General features: G+C 38.8%; 1 protein-coding gene across 1 annotated transcript in view; it reads right to left on the bottom strand.

Annotated features, from left to right (window-relative positions):
- Positions 1-18,513, bottom strand: part of LOC112393961 (thymidylate synthase-like) — a 45,084-nt gene that overhangs the window by 5,884 nt on the left and 20,687 nt on the right. Inside the window, 1 exon segment of the mRNA XM_024736387.1 lies at positions 14,176-14,351. Coding sequence (XP_024592155.1) covers positions 14,176-14,351 — 176 coding nt within the window.

The following is an 18,513-nucleotide window of genomic DNA, read 5'->3' as shown; positions in this document are numbered from 1 at the left end:
ATATATATATATATATATATTTCTCTTTTCCCATATGGATGACAGGGTCTTGGTGCTCCGGCCGGGCGTCAGGCCTGTGCCTCTGAGATGGGAGAGCCGAGTTCAGGACACTGGTCCACAAGTAACCTCCCAGCTCCACATAATATCAAACTCCGAAAATCTACCAGAGATCTCCATCTCAATGCCAAGACCCACCTCCACTCAATGACCAGCAGGCTCCAGTGCTGGACATCCTATGCCAAACAACTAGCAAGACAGGAACACAACCCCACCCATTAGCAGAGAGGCTACCTAAATTCATAATAAGGTCACAGACACCCCAAAACACACCACCAGATGTGCACCTGCCCACCAGAAAGACAAGATCCAGCCTCATCCACCAGAACACAGGCACTAGTCCCCTCCACCAGGAAGCCTACACAACCCACTGAAACAACCTTACCCACTGGGGGCAGACACCAAAAACAATGGGAACTATGAACCTGCAGCCTGTGAAAAGGAGACTCCAAACACAGTAAGTTAAGCAAAATGAGAAGACAGAAGAACACAGCAGATGAAGGAGCAAGGTAAAAATCAAGCAGACCAAACAAATGAAGAGGAAATAGGCAGTCTACCTGAAAGGGAATTCAGAAAAATGATAGTAAAGATGATCCAAAATCTTGGAAATATAATGGAGAAAATGCAAGAAACATTTAACAAGGACCTAGAAGAACTAAAGAACAAACAAACAATGATGAACACACAATAAATGAAATTAAATGTTCTCTATATGGGATCAATAGCAGAATAACTGAGGCAGAAGAACGGATAAGTGACCTGGAAGATAAAATAGTGGAAATAACTACTGCAGAGCAGAATAAAGAAAAAAGAATGAAAAGAACTGAGGACAGTCTCAGAGACCTCTGGGACAACATTAAACACACCAACATTCAAATTATAGGGGTTCCAGAAGAAGAAGAGAAAAAGAAAGGGACTGAGAAAATATTTGAAGAGATTATAGTTGAAAACTTCCCTAATATGGGAAAGGAAATAGTTAATCCAGTCCAGGAAGCACAGAGAGTCCCATACAGGATAAATCCAAGGAGAAACAGTCCAAGACACATATTAATCAAATTATCAAAAATTAGATACAAAGAAAAAATATTGAAAGCAGCAAGGGAAAAACAACAAATAGCATACAAGGGAATCCCCATAAGGTTAACTGCAGAAACTCTGCAGACCAGAAGGGAGTGGCAGAACATATTTAAAGTGATGAAAGGGAAAAACCTACAACCAAGATTACTCTACCCAGCAAGGATCTCATTCAGATTTGATGGAGAAATTAAAGCCTTTACAGACAAGCAAAAGTTAAGAGAATTCAGCAGCACCATACCAGCTTTACAACAAATGCTAGAGGAACTTCTCTAGGTAGGAAACACAAGAGAAGGAAAAGACCTACAAAAACAAACCCCAAACATTTAAGAAAATGGTAACAGGAACACAAATATCGATAATTACCTTAAATGTAAATGGATTAAATGCTCCCACCGAAAGACATAGACTGGCTGAATGGATACGAAAACAAGGCCTGTATATATGCTGTCTACAGGAGACACACTTCAGACCTGGGACACATACAGACTGAAAGTGAGGGGATGGAAAAAGATATTCCATGCAAATGGAAATCAACAGAAAGCTGAAGTAGCAATTCTCATATCAGACAAAATAGACTTTAAAACAAAGACTATTACAAGAGACAAAGAGGGACACTACATAATGGTCAAGGGATCAATCTAAGAAGAAGATATAACAATTGTAAATATTTATGCTTCCAACATAGGAGCACCTCAATACATAAGGCAAATACTAACAGCCATAAAAGGGGAACTTGACAGTAACACAATTACAGTAGGGGACTTTAACACCCCACTTTCACCAATGGACAGATCATCCAAAATGAAAATAAATAAGGAAACACAAGCTTTAAATGATACATTAAACAAGATGGACTTAATTGATATTTATAGGACATTCCATCCAAAAACAACAGAATACACTTTCTTCTCAAGTGCTCATGGAACATTCTCCAGGATAGATCATATCTTGGGTCACAAATCAAGCCTTGGTAATTTTAAGAAAATTGAAATCGTATCAAGCATGTTTTCTGACCACAATGCTATGAAACTAGATATCAATTATAGGAAAAAATCTGTAAAAAATACAACACATGGAGGCTAAACAATACACTACTTAATAACCAAGAGATCACTGAAGAAATCAAAGAGGAAATCAAAAAATACCTAGAAACAAATGACAATGATCACGATGACCCAAAACCTATGGGATACAGCAAAAGCAATTCTAAGAGGAAAGTTTATAGCAATACAATCCTACCTTAAGAAACAAAGAACATCTCAAATAAAAAACCTAACCTTACACCTAAAGCAATTAGAGAAAGAAGAACAAAAAACCCCCAAAGTTAGCAGAAGGAAAGAAATCATAAAGATCAGATCAGTAATAAGTGAAAAAGAAATGGAGGAAAAATCGCAAAGATCAATAAATATAAAAGCTGGTTCTTTGAGAAGATAAACCAAATTGATAAACCATTAGCCAGACTCATCAAGAAAAAAGGGGAGAAGACAAAGCAATAGAATTAGAAATGAAAAAGGAGAAGTAACAACTGACACTGCAGAAATACAAAGGATCATGAGAGATTACTACAAGCAACTATATGCCAATAAAATGGACAACCTGGAAGAAATGGACAAATTCTTAGAAATGCACAACCTTCCGAAACTGAACCAGGAAGAAGTAGAAAATATGAACAGACCAATCACAAGCACTGAAATTGAAACTGTGATTAAAAATCCTCCAAAAAACAAAAGCCCAAGACCAGATGGCTTCACAGGCAAATTCTATCAAACATTTAGAGAAGAGCTAATACCTATCCTTCTCAAACTCCTCCAAAATATAGTGGAGGGTGGAACACTCCCAAACTCATTCTACAAGGCCACCATCACCCCGATACCAAAACCAAAGATGTCACAAAGAAAGAAAACTACAGGCCAATATCACTGATGAACATACATGCAAAAATCCTCAACAAAATACTAGCAAACAGAATCCAACAGCAACATTAAAAGGATCATATACCATGATCAAGTGGGGTTTATCCCAGAAATGCAAAGGTTCTTCAATATACACAAATCAATCAATGTGATACAAGAATAAAAACCATATGATCACATCAATAGATGCAGGAAAAGCTTTGACAAAATTCAACACCCATTTATGATAAAAACCCTCCAGAAAGTAGACAGAGAGGGAACTTACCTCAACATAATAAAGGCCATATATGACAAACCCACAGCCAACATCGTCCTCAGTGGTGAAAAACTGAAACCATTTCCTCTAAGATCAGGAATAAGACAAGGTTGCCCACTCTCACCACTATTATTCAACATAGTTTTAGAGGTTTTAACCACAGCAGTCAGCGAAGAAAAGGAAATAAAAGGAATCCAAATCGGAAAAGAAGAAGCAAAGCTGTCATTGTTTGCAGATGACATGATACTATACATAGAGAACCCTAAAGATGCTACCAGAAAACTACTAGAACTAATCAATGAATTTAGTAAAGTAGCAGGATACAATATTAATGTACAGAAATCTCTTGCATTCCTATACACTAATGATGAAAAATCTGAAAGTGGAATTAAGGAAACACTCCCATTTACCACTGCAACAAAAAGAATAAAATACCTACGAATAAACCTACCTAAGGAGATAAAAGACCTGTATGTGGAAAATTATAAGACACTGATGAAAGAAATTAAAGATGATACATATAGATGGAGAGATATACAATTATCTTGGATTGGAAGAATCAACATTGTGAAAATGACTATACTACCCAAAGCAATCTACAGATTCAATGCAATCCCTATCAAACTACCACTGGCATTTTTCACAGAACTAGAACAACCAATCTCACAGTTTGTATGGAAATACAAAAGACCCCGAATAGTCAAAGCAATGTTGAGAACGAAAAACGGAGCTGGAGGAATCAGGCTCCCTGACTTCAGACTATACTACAAAGCTACAGTAATCAAGAGAGTATGGTACTGGCACAAAAACAGAAAGATAGATCAATGGAACAGGATAGAAAGCCCACAGATAAACCCACGCACATATGGTCACCTTATTTTTGATAAAGGAGGCAAGAATATACAATGGGGAAAAGACAGCCTCTTCAATAAGTGGTGTTGGGAAAACTGGATAGCTACATGTAAAAGAATGAAATTAGAACACTCCCTAACACCATACAGAAAAAGAAACTCAAAATGGATTAGAGACCTAAATGTAAGGCCAGACACTATCAAACTCTTAGAGGGAAACATAGGCAGAACACTCTATGACATAAATCACAGCAAGATCCTTTTTGACCCACCTTCTAGAGAAATGGAAATAAAAAAAAAAACTAAACAAGTGGGACCTATTGAAACTTAAAAGCTTTTGCACAGAAAAGCAATCCATAAACAAGATGAAAAGACAACCTTAAGAATGGGAGAAAATATTTACAAATGAAGCAACTGACAAAGGATTAATCTCCAAAATATACAAACAGCTCATGGAGCTCAATATCAAAAAGCAAACAACCCAATCCAAAAATGGGCAGAAGGTCTAAATAGACATTTCCCTAAAGAAGATGTACATATTGTCAACAAACACGTGAAAGAATGCTCAACATCATTAATCATTAGAGAAATACAAATCAAAACTATAAGAGACATCACCTCACACTGGTCGGAATGGCCATCATCAAAAAATCTAGAAACAATAAATGCTGGAGAGGGTGTGGAGGAAAGGGAACCCTCTTGCACTGTCGGTGGGAATGTTATTTGATACAGCCACTATGGGGAACAGTATGGAGGTTCCTTAAAGAACTATAAATAGAACTACCATATGACCCAGCAATCCCACTCCTGGGCATATACCCTGAGAAAACCATAATTCAAGAAGAGTCATGTACCAAAATGTTCATTGCAGCTCTACTTACAATAGCCAGGACATGGAAGCAACCTAAGTGTCCATTGACAGATGAATGGGTAAAGAAGATGTGGCACATATATACAATGAAATATTACTCAGCCATAAAAAGAAATGAAATTGAGTTATTTGTAGTGAGGTGGATGGACCTAGAGTCTGTCATACAGAGTGAAGTAAGTCAGAAAGAGAAAAACAAATACCATATGCTAACACATATATATGGAATCTAAAAAAAAAAAAAACAGGTCATGAAGAACGTAGGAGCAGGATGGGAATAAAGACACAGACCTACTAGAGAATGGACTTGAAGACACGGGGAGCGGGAAGGGTAAGCAGGGACAAAGTGAGAGAGTGGCATGGACATATATACACTACCAAATGTAAAACTGATAGCTAGTGAGAATCAGTCGCATAGCATAGGGTGATCAGCTCGGTGCTTTTTGACCACCTAGAGGGGTGGGATAGGCAGGGTGGGAGGGAGGGAGATGCAAGAGGGAAGAGTTATGGGAATATATGTATATGTGTAGCTGATTCACTTTGTTATAAAGCAGAAACTAACACACCATTGTAAAGCAATTATACTCCAGTAAAGATGTTAAAAAAAAAGAAAGTCAAATGGGAGGACCGAACTGAACTCTCAGGTCCACTGATGGGGAATGATGCTGACACGTGGTTACCCTAGACTTGAATTTGTTGGGAGGGGATACAGGAGTTTAGATCTCAGACATTTCAGAAACTTTCTTTCCTTTTTTTCAGATTTAAAAGCCAAAACTATATAAATTGGTGAAATTTTCTCCATCGAGAACTGATCAAGGCTATTTTAAACGGTGGGTTAGATCCAAGGCAATTTGCTTAATATTGTCATTATCTATATGAATTGCTGGTCTTTCTTCTGTATTTTAAGTTCCTGTTACTTTTGAATGTTAATTATTGAGATTGCTTCAGTTTGTGTATGTGAATGCGTACGTTAGATACGTACGTGTGTGTATTATTTTGGGATGGTATCCATTCTGCCCTCCTATATTTCTTTCTTAATCTTGATTATAACCTGCAAGACAGATTACCTGGAAGCAGTTTCCATCCATCTTCCTCTGGTTCATTCATTCGAAAAATATTTGAGTGCCTCCCTTGAGCCCAGTGCTGTGCTATGTGTTCATTCAAATTTATTTAGGTCAATAATTATTGTACACTCTATATTTGGTAGATACTACCTGGATGAATAATGCACCCTCCCTGGACCCAAGAAAATCAGTTTTGTTAGATAGAAACATTTAAATTTTAGGAAAAATAATTTGGCAGTTTTGCATCGATAAAATATGGAGATAGCTTCTTTAACTTGCTGCTTGTGAAAACCTCATCTTGTGTATTTATAGATTCTACTTAATCCAAGTGAACTAGGAAAATGTTACTTTTAAAGCATTCTCTTTTTTATTTTACCTCTTTCTGAAACACTTTAGGGTCTAATGTCTCCTTTCCCTTTAGCATTTAGCAAATAAAACATAAGTATGATTTCCCATATACATAAATGATCCATGCCAAAAATGAAGGAATTTTATCTTGTGTCCTCATAGTGGGGAATGTTGCAGGTAGTCATATTTTCCAAGATCCTGCAAGGATTTGACAAGACATAAAGGAACAAGGCCCAGGTATTTGCTGGATAGCTTAGGTTTACTTTAAATATAGAAAAATACCACCAATAGAAAATAAGTGGGGAAAACTGAAATCTAGAATTTTTTTTTTTTTTTTTTTTTTAGGACTGCAGTGTTCTTATTTTCAAAGATACTTAGTAATGTGAATGAAGCAACATGATACTGCCTGCTAGAGATTGTAAGGAAATCTGCTGGAGTGATCGAGATAGAATTATGAGTCGTTCATAACTTATTTGTTTTTAAAAAAGGATGCTTTCAGATTATAATACCAATAGTAATCATAAGTTGTACCACTGAGTGTTTAGTGTGTGCCAGGAACTTCTCTAAGTATATTGTTAACTCTAATCTTCACGGCAATCTGCTATGAAGTGTGTATTATTATGATCTGCATTTTACGGATAAGAAAATGGAGGCACAATAAGGTTAAGTAATTTGTCCAGGTCACAACAATGGTGAGACAAGATTCGAACCCGGAAGGACTGACTCTATAAAGTCCGTGGCCCTAAGCTTTACTACCTCCTTGTTTGCCTTTTGATTACAACAGTATGAACATTTGCACTATCCATCTTGTTTTCCATAATATTTTTAATCTTTTAATTCACTTAGATAATCTTATTTTTTTTATAGATTGTGAAAATGCCACCCAAGACATTGCCCAATATATTAAAAGATTAGTGGAGTCCAAATTTACAAATTGCAAGATGGGATATTTTTATTGATGGCGATTTGCATTCTGAAATAGTTATACTGTTTGCATATATCTAAAAAGTATTATTAAAAAAGGAGAGAGAGAGAGAGAGAGAGAGAGAGAGAGAGAGAGAGAGAGAGAGAGAGAGAGCTTCATATACACACAAAACTCCACAGTGATAAATTGGGTAATTCACAGTGATGTCTAATCATCTTAGGGAATGGACTGTTTTCTTCTAGTCTTTGAATGTTCATACTGATATTTAGAGTAGTATATCCTCATTGACCCCTTCCATTAGATGGTGGTCTAAAATTATGCTTCCGTTGCTCTTCTGTCCTCCCTTGGGAAGCGAAAGATGATGAATTCAGCATAAAGCTGGACCTCACTGTATAAGTACGTAGCCTGACTGCTGGGCGCATCAGGATAACTTTCATGATACATAGAGGTAACACAATGGAAATCACAGTTTAGAAATCCAATTTATCTTGCTGTGAATAGAATTGCCTCCAATCCTGATGACAATTAGTTTTGTTCCGTAACACTGTTATAGAAATGTGACATTGAAAAACTACTTGTAATCTACTGAAGCATTCGTCTACCATGAGTTCATGCCATGGAGGGAAAAAATCCCCATATAAGTGTTAATTCCACTTATGTGAAAAAACATAAAAGGGTTTTTTACAAAGAGCGGCCACAAGGTCAGGGTATGACTGCTGAGGTAATGAAGTGAAGGCTTCCCTGAAACTTCTAGTTGCTTATACATTCTATTAAAGCTGCAAAATTCTGCTGATTCTTTTTTCTCAAAATCACTGGGGTTGTGGCTCAGTCACATTATGGATTAAGCGGGGAGTGATGCCAGCCTTTAATGTTTCCTGGAACTGCATAGAGCCTGCCACTGATGCTCTTGGCTGGCCTTGGCTTTCCTCTTTGGTTCCAGCATCCTCCTCCTCTTCTTCTGACATTGCCGGTCAAGTCCATTCAGTACTTATACTATTGTGTCGAAAATCCTCAAATTGCACTTTCACATTCACTGTGAGAATAAAATGCCCCCTGGTATAGAGTACTCTAGAAAAAAAAAACCAACCCTGAAATATGGGTAACTTATTTGCTTCTGTAGGCAAACACGCATCAAAAGAAAAATCTGTAGTTTGGTAAGATTGGACTCAGACATCTTGCAACTCAACTGTATGTGTGTTTGTTGATCACTACAGGAGCTTGGAGAGATCTGGAGCAGGGCTGACTTGGGTGGGAATCCAGTGCCACCATTTACCAGCTGTGTGGGCTGGTGCATATACTTATTTGGCAAATAGTTCTGAATTTGAGTTTCTTCATTGGTAAACGGGGGATAATAGCTATCTTGCATGGTTATTGTGGAATTAGATGTTATGTATACAGTGTGCTTAGTATATCCTAAGTGTTAAGTGCTAGCTGTTATTATCAGGCTATGTGACTTTGTTCCCACCCTTAAGGAGATTGTTCTGGAAGAAGAGAGAAAGCATGCACCTGTGCTTCAAGGCAGAAGGAATGAAGGCCATGAAGGAGCCTCAAAATGTCTTGATGTGAGTGCTATGGAGAGAGCCTATTGGCTGGGATATGGCAACAACCTCTTAACTGGTCTTCCTGACTGTTGTCTTGCCCCCTCCAATTTACTCTTCATAAAACAGCCAACGTGTCCTTTCTTAAATGCAGATCCTCCTATGGTTTCACATTCCCTTTGAGATAAAGTGTTCAGTATATGAACTCTGCTTAATTCTCCAACTTTCTCTCTTTCCCTCTACCTTTCTCATTCCTAAAACATACATTGCATGAGCTAGCTCTACTAAGTTTTTTTTTTAGTTCTGTAGTAGTCAGCGTTCTCCAGAGAAACAGAACCAAATATGTATACGCACATACTCACACACATTTATTTTTATATACACACACATACATGCAACATGCAGTTGACCTTGAACAATGCGGGAGTTAGGGGCGCCAACCCTTGCACAGTCAAAAATCCAAGTACAACTTCACAGTCAGTCCCCTGTATCCTCAGTGCCAAATCCCCAATTTAAGCAACCTCGGGCTGTTTAGTGCTATAGTATTCATTGAAAAAAATCCCCATATAAGTGGACCCATGCTGTTCAAACTCATGTTGTTCAAGGGTCAATTGTGTATGTATGTGTATATAAATATAAATAAATATATATAAAATAAATGATGATGATGATGATGATGATGATGAATTGGCTCACATAATTATAGAGGCTGAGAAGTCCTCAGATCTGCAGTCATCAAGCTGGAGATCCAGGAGAACCAGTGCTACAGTTTCAGTCTGAATCAAAGGCTGGGGAACTAGGATAGCTGATAGTGAAAGTTCCAGTCTGAGGGCAGGAAAAGACTAATGTCCAAGCTCAAAATGTCAGGCAAGTGAAATTCCCTTTTACTCAGCCTTTTTTGTTCTATTTAGGTCTTCAGTTGATTGGATGAGGCTCTCGCACATTAGGGAGGGCAGTCTGCTTTACTCAGTCTATCAACTCAAATGTCAATCTCATCTAGAAACACCCTCACAAACATAGTAATGTTTGGCCAAATATCTGGGCACCTCATGGCCCAATCAAGTGGACACATAAAATTAACTATCACAAGTTTTAAGAACATGGCTTGTTCTCGTTTACTGCTGTTCTTTTGCACTTGCTGTTCCCTATGCCTGGACTGTTCTTGGTCTCCCGACCCCTAGCTCATTCCTACTGGATCTTCAGGTCTCGGTGTGCAAGTCACTCCTTCCAGACTGGGGTAGGTCCCTGTCCTGTGGTACTCTCCAGCTTCCCTATCAGAGCTTGCTTCTCTGTGCACTCTAATTTCCTGTTTACTTGTCTCTGTCACAGAGAACCTGTCAAGAGCTTGTTTTTATTGCTTCTATAATATACCTCCTGTGTCTAATGCAGGATCCAGCACATTGAAGTCACCCAATAGTTGTTCATTGAATGAATGAATAGATTTAGGGAAGGAGGTGGAAGTTGATGTGGGTCTTAGGGGAAGGAAGATTTCATAAGAAGTATAATGTCCAATTTGGGAAAAACAAGTACAGGGAATACCAAAATATTCACCAGGGAATTAAGACTTCAGATGTTTGTAGAGAGATTCTGAAAGCCAGCAGTCATTTTCTATACCCAAAGTAATTGTAGTCATCATAAAGTAGTCTCCAGGAGGCAAGGGGCTTTGTTTTTCATCATATTTTAAGAAACTTTACTCTTAAATTTTTATGTATGAAAAATTAGAAGATATAGAAGTTGAAAAATAGTGTAATGAAGCTCTGTATACTCACCTTAAACAATTATTAACATTGCCACATTTACTGCTGCTCCTTTTTTTTTGGCTGAAGAATTTTAAAGCAAATCCTGGACAATCTGATATTTTTTGCCCCTAAATATTTAAATGTGTTTATACATATATTTATTTATTTATTATTTATTTATTTTTGGCTGCACTGGGTCTTCGTTGCTGTGCCCGGGCTTTCTCTAGTTGTGGCCAGCGGGGGGCTACCCTTCATTGTAGAGCACTGACTTCTCACTGTGGTGGCTTATCTTGTTGTGGAGCCCGGGCTCTAGAGTGCAGGCTCAGTAGTTGTGGCGCAGGGGCTTAGTTGCTCTGCGGCATGTGGGATCTTCCCGGACAAGGGCTCAAACCCGTGTCCTCTGCATTGGCAGGTGGATTCTTAAACACTGCGCCACCAGGGGAACCCTAAATGTATTTATATATCTTTAAAAATAAGAATATCTTCTTCTTAAAAAAAAATTAATTTTTGGCTGCATTGGGTCTTTGTTGCTGCGCATGGGCTTTCTCTAGTTGCAGCAAGCAGGGGCTACTCTTTGTTGTGGTGCACGGGCTTCTCATTGCAGTGGCTTCTCGTGTTGTGGAGCCCGGGCTCTAGGCACGGGCTTCAGTAGTTGTGGCTCACGGGGTCTAGAGTGCAGGCTCAGTAGTTGTGGCGCATGGCCTTAGTTGCTCTGTGGCATGTGGGATCTTCCCGGACCAGGGCTCGAACCCGTGTCCACTGCATTGACAGGCGGATTCTTAACCACTGTGCCACCGGGGAAGTCCCAAGAATATCTTCTTAACCACTGTATCACATAATAATGGCATAATAGCCCCCCCCCAAATTAGCATTATTTCCTTAGTGTCATTTAATATCCAGTCCATGTTTGAATTTCTCAAAAATGTCCTTTTTTATTTTAACAAGTGGTTTGTTTGAGGTAGAATGCAAATAAGGCAAACACATCTGATTGTTATGTCTCTTGAGTCCTTTAAAATCTTTAACAGTATCCTTACCCACCCTTTTTACTCATGTCATTGACTTGTTGAAAAGTCCAGGTTAGTTGTCATGGAGAATAGCCCTCATGCTGATTTGTCTGATTGTTTCTGAATGGTAGATTTTAACCTGTTCTTCTTTCCCTTGTATTTTCCATAAACTGGAAGTTAAAGTCTTAAGTTCAGGTTCAACATTTTGACAAGAATATGTCATAGGTGGAGTTGGGTACTTCATATTATATCAGGATGTACATACTGTCCTCTGGTTTTAGGGGTGCTAAGAGTGGTCATCTGATCCTTCTGTTGTAAAGTTGCATGTTCCCCCTTATAATCAGTGAGGCGTTACTTTGGTACCCCATGGATATCTGGTTATCATTATCCTTTTACCTAATTGTTTTGCCAACTATTGATGGTTGCCTGAACAATGATTCTATTAAGGGTTGCAAATGCTATAATTCCTGCTATATTTATCAGTTGGAATTCTTCTGAAAAGAAGAGCTTTCTTTCATCAATTAGAGCTATTTGGTATTCCAAAATAAAGTCTTTTTTTTAAAGACAGGCAAGATAAATTCTAAATTTATTCTCTTCAAAGGGCTTTTTAAAAAGTTTCATCATAGATTTTTATATATTCATTGTGTTTCAACCAATTGCAATCATTATTCTCTTTGATGTTCAAATTGTGCCATTTCTGGCCAGTCAGAGTTCCCTTAAGTTGGTTTCTGTGACTTGTTGACAAGTCCCTTTAAACTTTGATGGTTTCCTTGCTTTCTAGAGCAACAAAATGTTCCAAACTCATCTTGTATTATTTCCTGCCCTAGGCCTGGAATCCACTTTTCTCCAAGGAGTCCTGGTTCTTTTTAGTGGTTTGTAGTATTTGAGTCCCAAATATGGTCAGTAGGGGTGCTCATTACTGGGCTGTTGTGGCTTTCAAGCCTAGTAATGTACATTGAAAAAGCTCATGAGTTCATTCTGAAATTTCCAATTCAAATTTAACTTTGTAGAGTTTTTACTTAAAAAATTACACATTTGGATCTTTTCTGAAAACCTTGATTCTTAATAACAGCAATATACTTTTCTATAGCATTATCATACTATATATATGAATAGTTAAAAATGACTACACCAATATTACTACCAGCAATCAGATTACTAAATAGAAGTTAAGGGATTTTTTTTCTTTTTGTCTTTAGAATATATTTCATTAAATAAGTATGGCCAAATACTGCGTTTTAAAGCCATGTAATTATTTATTTTCTCTGTGTGGTAAATTATCTTTTCTAATGACTTATACACCACTACTAATGAGTCTTCATTATACTTGAATTCTAATAGAATTAGTTCCTGGGGGGAGGGGCACTGGAGATTAGAGTTGCATTCTAAATCAATTAGTTAGAACAACGCAAAAGCAGAGAAAAAATCTGTTACGTAAGTATGTGGTCACACAACAGATTCAATCTTACTGAGCCTTGTCAGGGAGTGGAGAACAGCAGATGTAGAATTTTCCTGCCAATGTGAATTATTTGGCTTCCTGGGTAATATCAGACTTCTGCAGGTTTCTTAATACACACCAAACCATGGATACTACCAGATTTCCTTTCACCTACTTGGTTTCCAGGTCATGTTGGTGTAAGCATGTACTGAACAAAAGGTTGGGAATGTGGTTAGGTTAGAAGCAAAGAAGGCAGTTGTCTTTCACTAGTGTTGAAAGTGGGAATGAAGAAGATGCCTGGTGATTTTGCTGCTCCAATGGTGTACCCTTTGAGTACAGCTAGGGTAGGAAGAGTGAGAGAGAAGTCAGATGAATTTTAGGGAAAAAGAGATGGAAAGAAAGGAAGGAGGTGTAGGAAGATAAAAATTACAGTAGTACTTCTCTACTGTACCAGACACTGGCTAGACAATTTAATTAGTTTAAGTAGTTCTCAGAACTCAGATCACTTTCACACTGTCTCTTTAAAATGGACCAGAGGGTGTATATTGCCAATACCATGTTAGCAAAAGTTTTTAGCGTCTTCTTGGGTCTGGTATAACATAGTGATCTTTTTTAAACATTTTCTTAGACTAGATATATACTTTGGGTTGAGGCTGAGACCAAGTCTCTCATTCAATGTTTTTGTAGAGAAATAATTAGGAACATCAGTATTATAATCACTTTCATTTTATTTTCCCAAGCCCCTAGCCTAGGGTCTGGCACATAATAAGTGCTCAATAAATGTTTGTTGAATGATTGAATTGCCCAAGTACTTTTCAAACCCTTCCAACCCCAAGATGGAAGGGGGAACTAAAAATATACTCATGAAAATTTTATCCAGGCACACAATTAGATAAAGAGATATACCGATTGGAAATGCTGTAAATGTTGAAATAAGTGTATGCTCTCTACTAAAGTAAAAGGAAATATCACAAAAATCTGTGGATAATATAATAAGCTTTCAGTGCTAAAAGGAGCCTTGGAAATCATCCAAATCCTCGTTTTGTAGATAAGGACCCTGAGGATCAGACATGATTGTGACTTGCACAGGGCCTCACCCTGGTAAGGGGCAGAGTCAGCTGGACCTGGTTTTCTGATTCCTCCATTCAGGTACATACTCCAGCCTAAGATCACTCCTAATGTCCAGGCGAGGACAGAGAGGAAGAACTGCCTTTCACATTCACTGAACTCCATATAACTAGTTTGAGAACCCTCGGAGAAATCAGGCCATTTCCTGAGATGAGAATTAAGTCCATAAGTTATGCAATTCAGAAAATAAATGAGAAAATACAGCAGATCAAAATAAGCTGGTTTAAACTGAGAACCACATACAGAATAGTCTCTCAATAGACCAGATAGATCCTGCAATATTAGAGACATTTTTGCAACGATGACATAAAATTATTGGGATGTCTGGGAGAGAGTTAGTCTTCCATCCCACCAAGAGGTTGAATAGAATGACTGGTTCTATTTTCAGTTTCCCTCATTTTCATTATGTGTTCGGGATGGACAATCACAATCTTAGTTATTTCTGTTTTGGGTAAAGGTTGGAGGACAAAACTAATGATGTCATCAGAGGAAGCACACAGAGAGTATTTACCATCCTGGAGCTCAGTCAACCGAAAAATTTGCTAGCACATCACTCCTAGGGTGATGAGCTTGGTGGGAGCTGAGAGTAGCAATGAGTTGTGCCAGCTACCCACTGAGGGTGACAGTTTAAAAACACTGGACTGAAAAATGTCATAAATTTGAAAAACAATGAACTGCCTGGTATCAGGGTTTAGAGATTGATGGGACTGGTGCCTGGAAAGCCAGAAAGAAGGAGTGTAGAAATCCACACCATTTTAACATTCAAAATGTCCCTTGCAAATGATTCACTAACAGCCATGTAGATATATATGTATGTATGTGTATATACACGTATACATACACGCATACATTATTTATATTGTTTTCTCTCTGTGTTTAAAATGCTCAGGGGCTGAAACTTGTTTGGAAATGTTCAGTCAAACGAAATGGTTCCTTTTGCAATATGCAGTTAGTTTTCGTAGCTCAAACTGCCTTTAACTTTCTTTTCCCTTTCTCCCTGTGTAATTAAAGGTGAAGGGCAAGCAGGAGAGAGAGGGTTTTAACTTATTCTGGTGCTCTCCCAGCGGAACTGCTGCATGCAGGCTTAAAGGCTCTGTGTTGCACGACATAGATTATGGTGCGATGGTGCTCCCACCGCCCAAAGTGGTGCAGTGGGGCTGCCAGTCTAATGTAGCCGGAGGGGGATTTGGGGTTTGGAAGTGTATCAGTTAGCTATTGCTGCTTAATAACTCCAAACTTTGTGGTTTCAAACAAAAGCCATTTATTATATTTCATGAATTTGGTGCTGCTGATCTTGATTATGTGATCAGCTGGTGGGTAGGTAGGCTGGTGGCTGGTGGGCCTAGGATGACCTTGACAGGGACAGTTCATCTGTCCTTCCTGTGTTTGTCACATTCCTCCAGCAGGTTAGCTCAGGCTTGTTCTCATGTTAGTGGCAGTTCATGTATAAGCGTTTCTTTAGCTTCTGCTCAGTCATATTTGCTGCTTTCTCATTCTCCAAAGCACATCACATGGCCAAGTCCAGAGTCAAGGTGAGAAGGCAACTACCAAAGGGTATGGACACAGGGAGGTGTGAAAAATTGGGACTCAATGCAATCAGTTTAACGAAGTGAGTTAGCAAACAAAAGGCTCAGGAGAGACTGCTGTGGATGCCAACAGTCATTAATGTTCAAGTCAGTCATGTTTTACTTTGGAGTTTGTGTTTATTCGTTTATTCATCCATCCAACATTTATTAGGGGACTGTCATGTTTAGACACTGTTCTAGAGGCTGGGACAAACTTTGTATTTAAAATGGTTACCTGACAGGACAGGATTTTCTTTGCAACTGTCACCTTCTATTTCTTTTCTCATCTTAGGTATGAAGGGGGTCTTTTGTAGATTGGAATGAAGAGGTAGAGATTTTTATTAATGTAGTAATAAGTTTGCTCTAAGATATTGTCAATGTAAACCGAGGAAGATTTGAAGGTCCTGAAGCCTCTTTACACAGGAATGTTGGCCCACTTGTGTGGAGCTGGGACTTGGAAGGATGGGAAGGGGGTAGAAAAGGACCAATGAGATGCAGTGGGGCAGAGAGAGAGGGAAGAGGGAGGAAATCCAGAGAGAGAGAGTGGAACTTCAGATGCTTATCTGAGGTAGACGGAATTAACTGAAGGATGACATTATGGGAAAGCAAAGACGTTTTGCATCTTCCTCTGGGTTCCGTGTGTGTTCATACTCAGCGAATGCTTTTCTGTTATATGTTGTCGTGATGTGATCTCCCAGACACTATGGGATTAACTAAGGCATTTCATTATGTGGGAATATTGAAAAGTTAATCATTTAGCTTGCTCTGTTCTTCCCCTCACATCCCCTTACACCTACCGAGACTTCCCTTCATCCTTATCACTTGCCAGTCACCGTCAACTTTCTTTGGCTTTAGGGGTCTCCCCCTTAACCAGGACCTTGATTATTAGTCATTTTAATTTGCCTCTGTAGAATTCTAGAATTCTCATCTACTTGATTGTTATTCTTCAACAACCTTCACACATCCTAGCTTCCAGCAGATTATCTTGATTCTGCTTTCATTTTTTCATTGGACATTTAGGGAGCTCCAATGATCATGTGAGGCAGGGTGGCTACAGACAATACTATGCAAATAATAGCAATTGAGTGCTTATTATGTAAGCACTCAGTAAGCATTACTATTCTAAGCACTTTTGCTTATATACACTCAACCTCACAACAACGATGATTATCCTCATTATAGATGAGGAAATGGAAGCACAGAGAGGTCAGATAACTTGCTCGAAATAATGGAATTGGTGGCAGACCTGGGATTTGAATCCAAGTGGTCAGGCCCAACCACACTCGATAAAATAAGGGCCACTCCTGACTGCAGGGAGTGACAGTGCCTTCGTTTTCTCTTCCTTTCTTCTCTCACCATAACCTCTCATTGCTTCCAACATTTTCTGCCTTCATCCATTCTTAAGAAAAGCTCCATTTATATATATGATGTTTTAATTCCTGTCTCTACCATTTCCTTCCCTCCTGTCCTCACCTCCTATGAGACCTCGCTCTTTTCATTAGCTTGGCTTTTACTTCTATCTTCTCTCAATTCATCTCTGCTAGTTCCTTCCCCTCAGTCAGCAAATATACTTAGCATTAGAAAACAAACTATCCTCTAACTTGTTACTTTCTTGAATGACAAAAAAAAAAAAATTGAACCTTTAATAATCCACCACTTGATGGAATCTCTCTCCTGGGGCCTCTGAAGATCACATCAAAGCTGACCATCTTTCCTCAGTCATGCTCCCTCCGTCACGTCTCTGAATATACGTTCCTGCTTCTCTGATTGTGTTTTCCTGTTTCCATAACTGTTTTTATTCCTTCTCTTCTTACCTATCAGTGGGCATTGCCCAATGTTCTGTGCTGTGAGTTTTTTCCTAATCTTGTTACTTTCTCCCTCAGAGATAATGTGGTCATATAATTTATTGCCCAAACTGGGACATTGTTGTCTGGGACAAATGTGAAACTGGATGTGATGGCAGCGCAGTAGGAGCAAACCAGGATGGCAGTCTCTCTCAGTTCCACATTTCCAACCCCTTATTGCTGGTCTCTATGTATGTTCAGGGCTTCAAGCTCCACATATCCTAAACCACACCCTTCATATTTTTCCTTCCTTTTCTAACCAACTATTCCTGATTTCATTACTTTTGCCATCTTGCAATGACTGAGACTTGAAAACTTGGGTCATTTCTGAATGTTTCCCATACACACTGTCAATGACATCAGTGTCTAGGTCTACTGATTTGGCTTTTGTGTTTCCCCATCTTATTCCTTCCTTTCCATTTAAAAAAAATTTTTTTTCTTTCTTTATATTTTGGCTGTGTTGGGTTTTTATTGCTAGGCATGGGCTTTCTCTAGTTGCGGCGAGCGGGGGCTACTCTATGTTGTGGTGCATTGGCTTCTCATTGCAGTGGCTTCTCTTGTTGCGGAGCATGGGCTCTAGGCGCGTGGGCTTCAGTAGTTGTGACACGTGGGCTCCGTAGTTGTGGCTCATGGGCTCTAGAGCGCAGGCTTGGTAGTTGTGGCACATTTGCTTAGTTGCTCTGTGGCATGTGGGATCTTTCCAGACCAGGGCTCGAACCCGTGTATCCTGAATTGGCAAGTGGATTCTTAACCACTACGCTACCAGGGAAGTCCCCTTTCCTTTCCATTTTCAGTGCTACTATTTTAGTTCAGGCCTTTATCACTTCAAGCCAGTACTATTTTTGTAGCCTAATCCCAAACAAACTTTTTAAACTGTGTCTTCTACTTATCCCAGAAC

This window comes from Neophocaena asiaeorientalis, unplaced genomic scaffold (genome assembly GCF_003031525.2).
Source record: "Neophocaena asiaeorientalis asiaeorientalis breed wild unplaced genomic scaffold, Neophocaena_asiaeorientalis_V1.1 scaffold134, whole genome shotgun sequence".
In the NCBI taxonomy this organism is placed as follows: domain Eukaryota; kingdom Metazoa; phylum Chordata; class Mammalia; order Artiodactyla; family Phocoenidae; genus Neophocaena; species Neophocaena asiaeorientalis.
The sequence above is the reverse complement of the archived record's forward strand: the minus strand, read 5'-3'. Positions and strand labels throughout refer to the sequence as shown.